Source organism: Stenella coeruleoalba (assembly GCF_951394435.1).
Source record: "Stenella coeruleoalba genome assembly, chromosome: 5".
NCBI lineage: Eukaryota > Metazoa > Chordata > Mammalia > Artiodactyla > Delphinidae > Stenella > Stenella coeruleoalba.
Genome location: NC_137150.1, coordinates 47,845,179 through 47,861,329, shown reverse-complemented (window position 1 = coordinate 47,861,329; position 16,151 = coordinate 47,845,179). Strand labels below are relative to the sequence as shown.

Sequence of the window (16,151 nt, the reverse complement as noted above, 5' to 3'; positions counted from 1 at the left end):
TTACATTTTGTTATGGCCAAGGGTCTGGTATGCGACTACGATACCATGCTCATTTTACTCTTTTTTTTGTACCTGAATTCAGTGGTTTCATTCTACCCTGTAAATGGTGCTATTATTGTCCGTATATTTTAAAAAACGCAAACCAGAATTTTTCATAGCTGAAGACCTTAAACAGTCGTTTGTCCAGCTCTTCTGTTTTACAAGTAAAAAAATTTAGATCCACAGATGCTAATTGCCTTCTGTAAAGTCTGGTATTAATAGGCCCCAAATTAAAACCCAGTTCTGGAACTCTCAAGTCAGCGTTTTTAATCTCCTACCATGATCTGAAAGGCTCCCTTGACCCCTGTGTTTACATCCAGTAACCAGGAAGGCTTAATCGTGTATGGTCACGCGTGTGTTATGTATTGCTCTTTAGAATTTCTGAAACTTAGGCTCTGAATTGAGCTGTTTCTTGACCACCAACTAATTTACTGGAATAGAATGGAATGATTATTATTTAGGAGCACTCAGACATTTGGCCAAGATATTAGCAGAGGAAAGATACAAAGTAACAGATGGTTTTTGGTTAAAACTTCCTTATTGACTGATTCTGTTAGAGTGGATGATATTTATTGGATTTACAGCTTCTGTGCCTATAAGCAGACAGTTGGAAGCATGTCAAAGACAAAATCTCTCTTCCTCATGATTTGTGCAGAAAATATTTTGAGTGAAAATTTTTCTAAAAAGTTTGATGGGAGTTTAAGTTTTCTCTATCAGTGTTTCCTAGGTTATTCTGCTTAGGACAACACAACTGTGCTAACTGTACCATGGTTCTCCTTGCAGTGGGCCTTGGAAGTTCAAAGAAAGCCAAGAGTCCATATATATATTTTTTCAAAAACAGAGCCTTAAATATTACAACTACTATCAATGTGGGATTTTACCCATTTTAAAATTAATATTATTCATTTAAATTTGAGGAAACTCATGATGCCAGAATGGTTTTTTAGGAGGGAAGTTAAGTCAGCCCTTGAGTTGGTTTACTGATACTATGACAAAGTAACTAGTTTAACAGATTTATTTCCCCACCGAACTAACTGGACATCTGGCATCATGTAGAGACAGCCATAAAGCCCAAACACTTTGAATGGAGTGGGGCAGTTTCTGATGTAGAGTCCCTCGAACTGCTGAGTCTGCATTCAGAAGTGGGAGAAGGGCCCTTCACACACGGAAGAATGAGTTTTGGATTTTTTGGCTGCTAAGTTAGAAATTTTCACTTGAAAGTTATCTAGAGAAAGTTGGTTTTTCCTTTTACGCAACGCACGTACCAAAAAATCATATAAACAGACAATGCACCCTTTAAAATGCCAGAGGAGAAAATCTTGTCATTTATCACTTTTCTTCCTCACCATAAGAGCTGGTGGGAAGGGGAGAGGGTGGGAGGTTACATTTTTATTTTGTGACTGAAGGAGAACTTCAGTTCTCTCATGATCTCTCTTCAGGAGAACTTTCTGGAAGGCAGAAACAATTAGCCAGGCAATAATATGTACTTTCCTGAAAAAACTGACCTCGTTCAGAACTGCCACAGGCTCTAGGAAAAATAAAAGTGGAAAACTGGGGGGAATCCAGAGAGAGGGGGTTAGCAAAGACCTTGTGTTTTTATCCGAAAAGGAGAATTTAGTGGTACTCTTTCTTTTGTGACAGTTTAAACGTTAACACAATAAAGGCTTTGGGGGCCCCTAATAACTATAGATTATGAAAATCAGTATCTTTGGTATCAGACTAAACTATTACATTGCCCCAGTTTTAAGAGTTTGGAACCTTTATTGTTATTTTGGAGAAGATAACAGAATTTCTCCTTCAGGATTAGCAATTGAGAAAGTGAATTTACTAAGAAATTATTTAATCAGGCTCAGAAGTTTCGAATTAAAAAATGATCTTTTTACTTTATTTGAACAATATGTGAATCTGTTTCATGTTTGTTTACAGGAGATTTAATTGTATTGTCCTAAGCAGAAGGTAAAACAAAACTACTATTTCTTAATATTTTTAATTTTGTGAGCATTACTTGAAGTATTAGAACTGATTACCTTCATAAACTTGTGATTTTATTATGGTGTTTTATGAAGTATTTTATTATGGTTTTTTATGAAGTCGTGAACATCTTTAATGCAATCAAAGTCTGTTTATTGGAATTGAAATTTTGGCTGTGTGGATAGTAATCTTCTCTACAGTGATAATTTTGGAGATCTGGTTTGCTTGTCTTGAGAACTCTCTTTCGATTTGCTTGCGAATATTTGTTCTGTGTTTGTTTTTCAGATGCAAGTACTGTGACAGGTCATTCAGCATATCTTCTAACCTGCAGCGGCATGTTCGCAACATCCACAATAAAGAGAAGCCCTTTAAGTGTCACTTGTGTGATAGGTGTTTTGGTCAACAAACCAACTTAGACAGACACCTAAAGAAGCACGAGAATGGGAACATGTCTGGTAGGTCATCAATTGTGTTTTGAGGAGGAGACGGTAGCTTATTTTTCTTATTTTAAAAGACAGCTGTGATCATTCTCCCGTTCCACTTTGACACGAGAATCAGATCCTGTTGTGCAAATTTGCAGCACGTTTCCCTTGAGATTTTTGAATGAAGTGAATGATGTGATCGTTGAATAATATACAACTCAGAGCTTTATGTGGATGATTTTATTTTCTCCTGGATTCATCTCAGTGGGCAGTCTCAAGCGAAGAGAACCATGACCCGAACTCACCGGAGACTCATGAACCAAGATTTCCTAAATTGCAGAGAACGATCTTTCCATCTATCGGCACAGAACGTGGCCCCCAGCCTGGCAGGATGACCACAGTGGAGCCCCAGAATGCCACGCTCTTGAGTATTAACCTAGAAACCATGGCTTGCTTTTGCAGAAGGCTTGCAGTTCAGAGGACCTCTCCAGGGGACCTTGATTAGAGATGAGTGATTGAAGACTGTCAACATGATCAGAGTAACCCGTAGCGAATGATAGTGGTGTGTGGTTTTGGTCACAAATTCCAATGTAGAATTAAGTTAAAAGTGGCAAAAAACTAGCCTTCCCTTAACCCAGACGTACCAGCGCATAGTTAGCAGAAGACATGGTAGGTTTTCTTGCCTTTGGCTTCTAATGCTTAGATAATAAACGATTAACGAATGCTTAGCAGCTGGCATGTGTGTGTGAAACCAACTTATGTAGCCATAATTTGTTTCTAGAGAATTAAGGAAATGACTTAGAAGTGAGGAGAGGGGTTGTGCATGCCGCTCCTGAAAAGGATTTTAAGAACAGAGAAAAGTTGGGTTTATACAAAGTAGTAATCTTTACTGAAGGAAATTTTTTTTTTTTTTTTTTTTTGCGGTACGCGGGCCTCTCACTGTTGTGGCCTCTCCCGTTGCGGAGCACAGGCTCCGGACGCGCAGGCTCAGCGGCCATGGCTCACGGGCCCAGCCGCTCCGCGGCATGTGGGATCTTCCCGGACCGGGGCACGAACTTGTGTCCCCTGCATCGGCAGGCGGACTCTCAACCACTGCGCCACCAGGGAAGCCCTGAAGGAAATTATTTTATTATTAATCCGTCCTCTATTGTACAGGAACATTGCTTATGATTTTGAATGAACTATATACACTTTCTTTCCCTTAAAGCCAAAAATCTAATGATCATGGTTTTAAAATATTGGACTTTAGAGGCAGAAGTCTAATCCAATACACAAAAGTGGCTACACTTTCTTACAATATACCCCTATAATTTTTCTAGTCAAAATTATTTCAGAAAATAAATAAGTTAAAGATATAATGTGTCAAATTTGAATACTTGTTTTTTGGTCCAGGTTATAACTTTGTTAAGCTGAGGGGTGTTCTAACCTCTTGTTTTTGTCATCTAGACTATTGTGATGAACTACTAAACTATAGCTATTTTGTGGGCACGCTAAACAGCATGAAGCAAATGTTAGTATAAAGTTTGACCACATGTTATACAGTGTTTATAATTTGTAAATTTATGGAAACTTTAGAATAATCTGTGATACAGGTATTTTGATTCTAATTTTATAGGTAAGGAAGCTGACAATCATTCTGTAATCCACAGACTCAATATTGTCCTCTTAATATTATACCACAACTGTCTCTCGACTGGTGTGTTCTGAGTCTACCCACGGCTTAATCCACCAAATCAAAATGCAGTATTTCCAGCATGTGTTCAGTCTTTATTTGATAACATACTTTAGCACAGGGGCAATAAATACATATTGACTGCAACCAGGTATACAGTTTCTTCTGCAGAATGTATGTAAGACCTCTCTATAATTTGCCTCACCCCATATTCTCATTCTACAAATTAAAATGTTCCCTTGTTACAGTGGGAAAAGGAGGAAGCTAGTGGGAGAAACGGCATCTTTGGGTGACTGTATCTCACTATTTCAACGGTTCAAAATAGTCCCCATTCCTCACTGGCATGGGTACTGTGGTAAAATTGGGAAGACTTTGACCTCCTCAAGTTATCATTATTAATATTCGAAAAAGCCTGTTTTAGGAAACAACACTGATCAAATGAAGAAGGTATGAGATTCAAAATAAGTTGCGCTATAAATAATTGTCTTTTTCACAAAAGGCTTTCTCTCCCCTCAGGTACGGCCACATCGTCGCCTCATTCTGAACTGGAAAGTACAGGTGCGATTCTCGATGACAAGGAAGATGCTTACTTCACAGAAATTCGAAATTTCATCGGGAATAGCAACCATGGCAGCCAGTCTCCCAGGAACACAGAAGAGAGGTAAAGCTTGTTTTTTCCTCTTTAAAGTCGATGATTTCACAAATGAACGTTTTCAAATACATTTGCAGTGCTCACTCTTGTGACACGACTTTACTCCTGCCACCAATGGCTGGTATTTATTTAGTGCAGATTAAATACCAAATGGTCTTCTAAGCACTTTATATTATTAGTTAACTTAATTACCCTAATAACCCTATGAGACAGCGACTACTGTTATATAATTTTATCAGTGCAGGAATGGAGACATCGAAGGTTAAATAATTTGCCCAAGGTCACCTAAGTAATAAATGGGATTCAACTGGGCTCTGTGGTTCCAGAGCCCAGGCTTTTACCACCGTTCTGTTCTGCCTCTCTTGATAGCTAATTCGAATATTTTATCAAAACTTTCCAACTAGAAGGGAAAGTCACCACAGGGGTTCAGTTGAATCACTGGCTAACAGTGGTTACTATTATAGATCATATGATATATCATGTATACAGAGAGTATGTGACTATATATATTATATGACTATATATATATGTATGTGTATGTATCTGTATATATTTATACATACTGTAGATACTTACATATAAAATACTTATTGAATGTCATCCAAATATCTTTTTAGAAACCGTTTGTGACTTCTGAATAAGACTCTATCCCTTCCTTATATGCTCTCAGGTGCATCCTCGTTTAATTCTGGCATGTTTGTTTCAGTGGGTATAATCATCCTTGTTTTTAAGGTGCACTGGCTCCCTCTTGTCATTATCAACATCAAGCACATATGGCTTAATTCATATAGAAAAACTTTTAATGATGCTGATAATGATAATGAATACTTATCTAGTATTTTACATTTTATGTGATGTAAATGAAACATTATTTTACCCAAACTACTGGGTTTAATTTTTCTTATCTATAAGTTACAATTAAATATCTGATATTGAGAACTATGTTGTTCTGAATATAACTACCCAGTGGCCTATTAAATTCGGATGCTACAATGTACATTTTAATGTAACAGGAAATTAATGAAAGTTCCATGACTCTTTATCATGCAAGTGTTAGTGTTCTCTATCTTTGATGCTATTAAAAGTCAAAGTTAATTGTTTTAGATACTTTTTTCCATTAAGACAAGTATCAAATAAACATTATTTTCCAAGATAACATAAGTATATATGACCACTCTGTTCTTCAACTTGTATAAAATTGTTTCTAAGGGAACGAGGAGAGAATATCTGCTATTGCATGACTCTTCCCAGCCTCTCAGAAGTCTGATAAAACTATAACTTTGTGCAGTTGGATGTCTTTCCCTCTGCTTGCCTGTGTGTGTGTGTGTGTGTGTGTGTGTGTGTGTGTGTGTGTGAGAGAGAGAGAGAGAGAGAGAGAGAGAGAGAGAGAGAGAGAGAGGTGAGGCAGATATCAGAAGTACAAAGTACTAAGGACAAGTAAGAAAGACAGTCATGATCTTTTGATAATTTTGACATTTTGTTAATGATAGTTACATGATACAAATAAGAAATAGCGAACAAAAAGCACCGTTTGTGTTCTGAGACTCCTATTCAGATTTCGAGCCCTTAGCCGGAGATTTGTGAACCATAAAGCTGCAACATCTGGCTTCAACATGTCTAAACAGCATAGAAGTAAGAAGACTGAGTCATCCAACTTTTCTCCCCTCAACTCCTATCAGACTACTTTTGATGAATAATTTAACCCCCATAAATTGCCACATTTGAAAGCATAATTAACAAATAGGTTTTCTTAATCACGTTGGCTTTGTTACTTTTGGTTTTCATCCATGCACTCTTTTGTTCTTTTACTTTTTCTTTCATTTCTTTAAAACAACAATTTCGATCCATTCAAGCTAGCAAGTTGGCAGTGTAACTGGAAACTAATAATTTATGTCTGTGCAAAACATGTTTTCATCATTCTTTGATAAAAGAGGTTAAGAGACGGATTGTATAAAAAAACTTAATGATGATATGACTTTTTCTGGTCAAATGAATTTTTACTGTGTGCATCTGTCACATCCACAATTGTTTTATTTATGTATTTTTTTGCCCTGAGAAATCTAAGTATTAAATTGTACTCATTTTTTTTAAATGTGGGAAAGTGATGGGGGTCTATCGCTGATACCTGATTTTCCATAATCTGAAAAATAGTTACATTAAATGTGAAAAGTGTACATGACTGTAACAATAATTTAGCAGTCTCAGCAAGTTTTCTGAATTAGTAAATAGGTAAAGGAGCAAGACAAAATTGAAAGATTCTGAATGGCCCAGGAATCAGGACACCTGGATGCCTAGGATGATTTAATTTCTATCAAGCTTTCTGTACTTGGGCAACTGCCTTAACTTCCCTGATCATATATCTTTGAAAGGAGAGAGTTAGGAAGAGAGAATTAAAACATTTATAATTGTTTTATAACAGTTTCAACTTTAAAACCTTACAGCGAAACTTAAATTCAAGTTACACATATTTTAATGTTTACTTTAAACCCTGAAAAGCTTATCCTAGTTTCATAAATGCCCTCCAAAGTTTTAAACGGGGACTTCTATGTTATTAAGTTTCTTTTATAATTAAACTTTCGAATCATGTATTGCAATCCTTGCCACCACAGACTAAAATATTACAGATGGCTTTTTCAATATAATAGTCTTCTTTTGCATCATTATGTTATACACACTTGCTAAGTAAGCTTCAAGAGATATTTGTACAATTAGATTTTCATATCATTTCCCACCCCAGTGTTATCCTGGGAAACAAGCAATTTTTTTACATTCAGATCATCCAGGGTAATTTGAACAAAGTACGAATAAATGAGCACTCAAACACTTTCAAGTCTCAGTAGAGTGTTTAAGTGCCGTATACCCACCAGTGTCACCTAGAAATAGCAAATACTGGTTAGTCCTTGGCGACGGCTATTTTAACATTTTCTTTGAACTCTTAGATTCACTTGAAGCATGTGTATTGAAGCTTTGGCAGTGTTGCTCAGGGGTATGAGTTTTCCAGAAATCTATTCTTTTAAATGGTGCATACTTATATGGTAATTAGGTAATTTTACTTAGAGAAAACCTTTGTGTGCTTTTTATATCCTATATAACAATATCATTTATCAAGCAAAGGCCTGATAAGAAATAGGAGACCGAGATTATTTTCCCAGTTCGACCAGAGGCTCTATTTATAATCTGAATAATCACACAATTATTTTTCTTCTTCATTTTCTCATTTGTGAGGTTACATTGTTTTCCCATGGTTGCCATAAAGCCTAAACAATAAAAAATTTGCTCTACAAATGTTGAAAATTAAATTGTTGCTAGGAAGACATGATAATGGAGCTAACTGCACGTTTACAAATGATACCAGTAATTGAACCTCTTTCTTTTTTATGCTTTTGAAAGAATGAATGGCAGTCACTTTAAAGATGAAAAGGCTTTGGTGACCAGTCAAAATTCAGACTTACTGGATGATGAAGAGGTGGAAGACGAGGTGTTGTTAGATGAGGAGGATGAAGACAATGATATTACTGGGAAAACAGGAAAGGAACCAGGGACAAGTACTTTACATGAAGGAAACCATGAGGATGACTATGAAGACACCAGCGCCCTGGAGATGAGTTGCAAGACGTCCCCAATGAGGTGAGAAGCAAAAGTAGATCCGCATAGGGTTACAATTCCTGCTGCTCTGTTCTTCCATTAGTGCACTATTCCAGGTGCTAAGCAATTTGCGAGCAATAAACTATAAAAACTAAACTTGAATTAGCAAGGCATACACAGTGGATTAATTTTTAAAAGATGGAAACAAAGTGGCCATCAACATAATCTGCAAGCATGAAAATACATCAGTATTTGTGAAACTCTGATTAACCTGAGGAAGGAAGGGTAAAATGAAAGCTACACAAGTACACAATCACTTATTTAGACTCTACCTATTTCTACTCAAAGAAAAATAGAGATTTCAACATTATCTAATTTATTCAATTTATCTGGTGTGTTATTATTCAAATATTATTGAGATAAATTTCACTTTACTTGATATATTTGGCATCTATATAGATGATAGATATTTAAATGGAAAAAATTAGCCCAATAGTTAAATTGATGGGAATATTATATTTTCATAGGGATAATTGGTGCCAAACGAGTATAATCGTAACTGGCTTTATTTTAAATGGAAATTATAAACATATGAACTCTGTCTCCACTGCATTGCTGACTTCCCATGTCATTGACTTTAATTCTTTATCTCAAATATACTCTTGCTTTAGTCATGAAAAATCTGAAGAGAAATATATTTATAAGATAGAATATTTGTAAGCTTTTTAAAGAACCCAAGAATTGACACCGGCTACTTTCTACTGCAAATATAATATGTTTGACAAGTGTATAGACTCAAATGAAAAGTGATTTGGTTGGATATCAAACTGAAAAAGAAAAAAAAACCCTCTGTGCTTTCCCATTGGTTCATTTTAGGTATAAAGAGGAAGAATATAAAACTGGACTTTCTGCTCTAGATCATATAAGGCACTTCACAGATAGCCTCAAAATGAGGAAAATGGAAGATAATCAATATACTGAAGCTGAGGTGTCTTCTTTCAGTGCTTCCCATGTGCCAGAGGAACTTAAACAGCCGTTACACAGAAAGTCCAAATCACAGGTACATACTCTCCTGCAGTATAGCATCCTGATGACATTGTGCCTTTGACACCAAAGGCAGATACTCTTTGCAATGTTCTAGAATCTGAGCAGGCTCAGATGCTTTACTCAAAACGTTCAAATCTTTGTCTATGACCGAATCCAGAATAGTCAACCCCTACAGCACTTAATATGACTGGATTCTGCACAGAAATTTCTGTGTCAAACCCTGACCTACAATAATCTTCCCTTTCCTTTGCAATTACATTGCCTTTGTATAGATGGTCCATAATGTTCGCTTGCACCTATTTGTATATTACTTCAGAATTATTTTCTAATGCTTTGTGTCTATAATTTTTGTCAACCTAATTGCATTCTGAGATTTTTGGAAAGTGAATTCTGTCCTCTATTTTTGTTTCTTACTGTACATAATTAATAAACAAGTCATCTAATGATAGAATTTAGGAGTAAACAGAGGGTCAGAGATGAAATGAATTGCCAAAAGTCTGTAGCAACTTAATGGCACACCTGGAGATAAACCCTATCGATTTTTATTGAATGAATGAATGAATGAATGAGTGGTACCCAAGTTCATTGAGGTCTATAGCAATCTATCAGCACTATGGCGACCAAAATAATTCCATTTAAGGATCTATAAATACCACTGAACATAGCCTCAGTTCTTTTTTCACAAAAAAGGGAAGTCAGTCCTTTCTACTTGACATCTGCACTCAGCCAGGTTGTTTATTCAGGTCCATTTCTTTCTTTAGAAAGAAAAAAGAAACTTTCTGTTGTTATATCTGTTGGTCACTTTGGTCTAATTGTTTGAGCCAGAGTTCATTTTAGAGGTGGCCTGATATATCAAACCATGTGACCATATTAACTCCTACATCTGGAAATTTCTTATTTGGATGAGATGTTTTGCACTGGTCTTAACAGCAAATGTGGTCATATCGCAACTAAAGTGGGGAAAACATTCCAGTGGGATAATACAAGTTTGAAAGTATCAGTAAAGTCAATAAAAAGTCTTAAGATATCATGTATGGTAATAGGCAACATAAATGTTCCTTCTGAATTGAAGTGAAAGCACCCAGCCTCAACTCTGGAGTTGCCTAGCTTCATGAGTTTGAGAACATCACTTCACAACTATGGGTATCATTTCCTCATTGAAAGTGGGGTGAGTGGAGAAGATGTCTAATATCCCTTCCTGCTCTATCATTGAATGAGGATAAAAATGAATTTTTCATTTTCTAACATTAAAAGTAAACCAGCCAGAGTAGACATCTCATTTTCACGTGGAGACAGCCATAAGAAGTGTCTAATATATTTTTTTAACTCTTGATTTCCCGTTCTTCCTTGCTAGTGGATCAGAGAAACTGGGGGAGCCAGCTTTTCTTTCTTTTTCTAAAATTTCTTTTAATTATTCCACCCCAAATTATGACATTATAAGGCACAATACCTGAAAATTCCTGAAACTGTCACAGTGATAGAAAGCAAAGGGTCCTGGGAACTTAAAGATAATGGAAATGATGTATTTCAGTACCGGCATTTTGATATATAAAGTCCCGGCCCAGCTGGGCTAACAATTACCTTCACAAGAAATACTTGCATTTTGCAATTTTAGCTCATATTTTTATTATTACTTGATAATGTCATATATATATCAATCTGAAGATGGTCATGCCTTTTTGCAAACTGACTTTGTTTCATGAGACTTTATTCATTCATTCAGTTGTCATTAACTGTCAGTTATGTGCTCAGCACTGATCCTCGTGCATGAAAATGTTTATTTCCTTTGATTACCAAAAGGCAGACATTCCATATTTATCATTTTCTAGAATCTGAATAGATTCAGATGCTTTCCTCAAAACTCATATATTTACTCTGTGATTTTTATAGTGATTGAATCCAAAATAGTTGACCAATACAACAGTGGCTGCCTTCTGTATAGAGTTTTCCCTGAAAAACTCTATCCTACAAAAATTCGTTTCATGATAACAGGTACTATTTACATCAGGGACACTAAGCTAAGCACTTTATGTAAGTTAGTTCTTGTGGTTCCTCCACAACCATTGGAGCTAAGTTTTTGTTATTATTATCCACATCTCATATGAGGGAAGTAACCTTGAAAGATTAACCAACTTGCCCAAGGTCACACAGCTAGCTGAATAGAGGCAGGTTAAAAGCCAGGATTAAAACTCAGGATTTCGGGACTTCCCTGGTGGCGCACTGGTTAAGAATCCTCCTACCAATGTAGGGGACACGGGTTCAAGCCCTGGTGTGGGAAGATCCCACATGCCCTGGAGCAACTAAGCCCGCCAGCCACAGCTACTGAAGCCCATGCGCCTAGAGCCCGTGCTCCGCAACAAGAGAAACCACCACAATGAGAAGCCCGCGCACCGCAAGGAACAGTAGCCCCTGCCCGCCGCAACTAGAGAAAGCCCACGCGCCACAATGAAGACCCAACGCAGGCAAAAATAAATTAAAAAAAACCAAAAACAACCTCAGGATTTCAAAATTTTCTCTTGTAATCCCTTTTATTTTTGCACATATCAGAATGAGTTAAAAAAAAAGAATGAGTTTTGTTAAAACCATTTCAGAATAGTGTTCATCTTGATCTCTAAATGTGGGTATGTCATTGGAATAAAGTTCAATGCTCACTTCACCCACACTTTACACCCTACAAAGGACAAAGACTCTATGTTATTTATCCTTGATTCCCTGGGACCTAGCACAGTGCCTGGCATAGAGTAGATGCTTAAGAAATATTTGTAACATGTCTGCGGAGATTTTGTAGAGGTCCGGAAGGCAAATAGCATACATAAAAGTCAAATGTGTACATTGAGAGCAATGACCCAGCAAATCAAAATCAGTCTGCGAGAGCAGATTTTCTAACTGAATGCCATGATTACGGAAGAAACCACAGACCGGCCACATGTCTCAGCACGACTCCCAGAGATGAAATTCTGCTTAACAACGGAGGCATTTTGTCTTTGTTTACCGACGGTGGAATGTCTTTGGCAGGACTTTAATGATTCCTCTTCAGCAGCATTTTGACAAGCAAGTTTAGCAGTGGATGAGACCAACAAATCAACAGTGAAAAGTTCACTCCTAAGTCAAGACCAAGCATTTCATTTGAATATTTTACTTGGCAGCAAATGGGGAGATTCTCTGAATAGCTATTTGGACTTTGACGTGATAATAAGGAAGAAAGAGCACTTCTTCACAGAGCACCCCTGTGCACCTTCTGCTGGCAGATACTGGAGCACAGGGGTTAGAACTTTGTTGGGTCTTTTGTGTTGTTTCATTTTTTGGTAGAACCGATTTGATTTACCTCGACTTTCAAGGTCTTTGAGTGTCAGCATTGAATACTTCAAGCGTGGAGGGGAAGTGGACAAAGCATTCAAAGCTGGGCAGAAATAAGTTTTACTTATGCCTCCTTCCCTCTAGGCGAGTGACTTTGGGTGAGTCATTTCACCTTCAGCGCTCTCAATTATCCAGTGCAGGAGTCCTTGGGACTGTTTCCCCTGGACCACAGTACTGTCAAGGCAGGCCTGTCTCTTATTTGTATTTGCAGTTTCAGTTGTAAGCATTCAGTAATATTTGGGGTGAGTTGAACATGTGCATAAACAGTGGATGGATGGTTATTATAGTTATGGTCGGGGAGGGGCATGGCTCCTGTTTCTTAATGGGGGCGCTGTTGTCATTCTAGGTTGGGTCATTAATTTTTTGTTCTGCAGATCGTGTCACTATTGTGGCCCCGAGGCAACGAAGGCCAGCAGTAACTCCATGTCATTATAGCACAAGAAAATGTCCCGCACTCTTCCAAACACACCCATGAGGGATGCTCCTTCTCAGGGTCCCTTCTCTTTGTAACATTCACCAAAGATATCCTTCGAATGAAAAGTGATGTTTTTCAAATGCCATTTACCGAGTCTCTCCTTTTTACCTCAGGCATATGCTATGATGTTGTCATTGTCCGACAAGGAGTCCCTCCATTCTTCATCCCACAATTCTTCCAACGTGTGGCACAGTATGGCCAGGGCTGCGGCGGAATCCAGTGCTATCCAGTCCATAAGCCACGTATGACATTCCCAAGGTCGACCAGAATGGGACCAAGTCCAACGGTAGCATGGCTTTTTCACATAGGACTATTTAAAAGACTGCTGAGCAGAATGCCTTATAAACCTGAAGGGTCACTCATGTAAAGTCTGGGGACCTTAAACTGAATGATTAAAAAAAAAAAAAAGAAAGAAAGAAAAAGAAACTATTTATTCTCGATATTTTGTTTTGCACAGCAAAGGCAGCTGCTGACTTCTGGAGGATCAATGCGACTTAAAATGATTCAATAAAAATGAAAAACTTGCTGGGCAGAAGGCGTCTTCCCGTTCACCTTGCCCCTGGGAGTGGGTGGGTGAGAGGAGTAGTTAAGATGGCAGCATTGATACGAATGAACACTCCATAGAAACTGAATTCTTTTTTGTACAAGATCACCTGACACATGATTGGGAACAGTTGCTTTTAATTACAGATTTAATTTTCTTGCTTTGTTAAAGTTTTATGTAATTTAACCCTTCGAAGACAGAAGTAGTTGGATGAAATGCACACTTGATTATTATAGAAACTGATAACAGGGAGTATTTTTTTCCCCATTAACTTTTGCCTTCTTTAAGTACATTGTTTAAAACGAGGGAACAAGGGTATGTGTATATTGTAAACTATGGATGTTCAATGCTCAAAGAGGTTAAGTCAGTGAAGTAACCTGTTCATCACCAGTACCGCTGTACCACTACGCTAATAGAAGGTTTGCCAAATCCTTGTAATAACATCTTAATTTTAGACAATCATGTCACTGTTTTTTAATGTTTAATTCTTTGTGTGTGTTGCGTGTATCATGTATTTATTTGTTGGCAAACTATTGTTTGTTGATTAAAATAGCACTGTTCCAGTCAGCCACTACTTTCTGACGTCCGAGGCACACCCCTTTTTGAATTTCAAGGACCAAGGTGACTCGACCTGTGTATGGGAGTGCCAAATGGTGTTTGGCTTTTCTTAACATTCCTTTTTTTGTTGTTGTTTTGTTTTCCTTCTTAATGAGCTAAATACGAATAGATGCAACTTAGTTTTTGTAATACTGAAATTGATTCAATTGTATAAACGATTATAATTTCTTTCATGAAAGCATGATTCTCCTGATTAAAAACTGTACCCCATATTTTATGCTGGTTGTCTGCAAGCTTGTGCGTTGTTATGTTCATGTTAATCCTATTTGTAAAATGAAGTGTTCCAGACCTTATGTTAAAAGAGAGACGTAAATAACAGACTGTATTCAGTTATTTTGCCCTTTATCGAGGAACCAGATTTGTTTTCTTTTTGTTTGTAGTCTCATTTTGAAATAATCGGCAAGTTGAGGTACTTTCTTCCAATGCTTTGTACAATATAAACTGTTATGCCTTTCAGTGCATTACTATGGGAGGAGCAACTAAAAAATAAAGACTTACAAAAATGGTTATTTTTTCCCACAGTGTGGTATTTTCCCTTCTCATGCAATTTTGGTTTCCCTTTGGGATCCAGTGATTTAAAGATATGCTGTCTGGGACTTTGATGCCCTAATAGATACATGGAATGTAGAGCATGTGTGTATAGTTTTGAGATGACATGAAGGATAGCCCTTGGCCCAGAGGGACTTGGACTATCTCCCACTCATTGCTCTGGACTTTCTCCATGTGGTACAAAGTCAGGGCTCAGGTGCAACACCACATGGTCCTTGGGATCACCCCATGTCTGCAGTACCCGTTTTAGTTAGGACAGAGCAACCTACAGTTTTTCTTCTCGATTTTAGCTAGTGCCTGCCAAAAGGTGTTCTGTTTCTTATTTTTGTTGTTAATTACCCAAATACTGTTGATTGATTCCCAAAGGGGTGGGGGGACCCTTTAACTTTTCTATGATCATTTTAAGTCTTTGCCCACATGCAAAATATCATATTTTCATGGTTAGAATCAGAGGGTAGATTTGATTTCGAGTTTTCTTCCTCTACCAAAAAAACCCACAAAAACTGCATATTGCTACAAATTCTTCAAAATAATCATTTAGCAGTTGCTCCGTATTCCATCAGGTTTGATCTACTATGATGTCTTTAACCATTCAGATTTTGTTGAAAATTTATGTTTTCTGCTTTTCACTAGTGTAAGCAATGGTATTTTAATTTTTATGCACGTAATTGCTTCTGTGTGTTCATATATGTACACACGGAGTTGGAATGTGAGGAGTGGTATTTCCATACAATAAATTCGCTGGTGGGGGAGCCATTATGAGTATTTTTTTGCACCTTAAATATAATGCCAACTGTTTTAGAAGATGGTTATTTCAACTTGGCCAGCTGTAGAGGTTTGAACAAGGTCTGCATATTAAATAAGTATGACACGTGGAAGTAGATCCAGACTAATTTATCCGTTTGTTTATTTATTCATACTAAGCCAAAATGCCAGATACAGGGAAACCTCCTCACATCCTTTCTGAATGTCAATAGTATAAGAATTAAATATGTGGGGTATAAATATTGATTTTTTAAATAGAAAGTGTGCACAGGAAGTACTGAGAAAATATACTAAATCTATAAATCTGGTGTATACAGAAGGAGAAGAAGAATCTAGTGTTTGAGACATAGAACAGCATATTCGAGAAAGTGGAGACTGGGAACGTGTTGTGCATTTTCCTTTGTTTTAAAGAAAATACGTATAAGTTCTGAAGCCATTCTAATACTCCCATCGCT

The 16,151-nt window shown here is 37.2% G+C and overlaps 1 protein-coding gene across 8 annotated transcripts in view; it reads left to right on the top strand.

Moving 5' to 3' along the window:
• The window catches only part of MECOM (MDS1 and EVI1 complex locus), a 568,251-nt gene extending 553,380 nt beyond the window's left edge, over positions 1–14,871 (top strand). For 6 of the 8 annotated variants that reach the window (XM_079921929.1, XM_079921927.1, XM_079921928.1 and 3 more), the window contains 5 exons: positions 2,296–2,465; positions 4,621–4,765; positions 8,147–8,383; positions 9,218–9,401; positions 13,334–14,871. In XM_079921929.1, the coding sequence (XP_079778055.1) occupies positions 2,296–2,465; positions 4,621–4,765; positions 8,147–8,383; positions 9,218–9,401; positions 13,334–13,468 (871 nt within the window). In that variant the 3' untranslated portion in view covers positions 13,469–14,871. The remainder of the gene's footprint in view (positions 1–2,295; positions 2,466–4,620; positions 4,766–8,146; positions 8,384–9,217; positions 9,402–13,333) is intronic. The other 2 variants (XM_079921926.1, XM_079921931.1) reach the window with 2 other exon arrangements.
• The last annotated feature ends 1,280 nt before the right edge of the window (positions 14,872–16,151 follow it).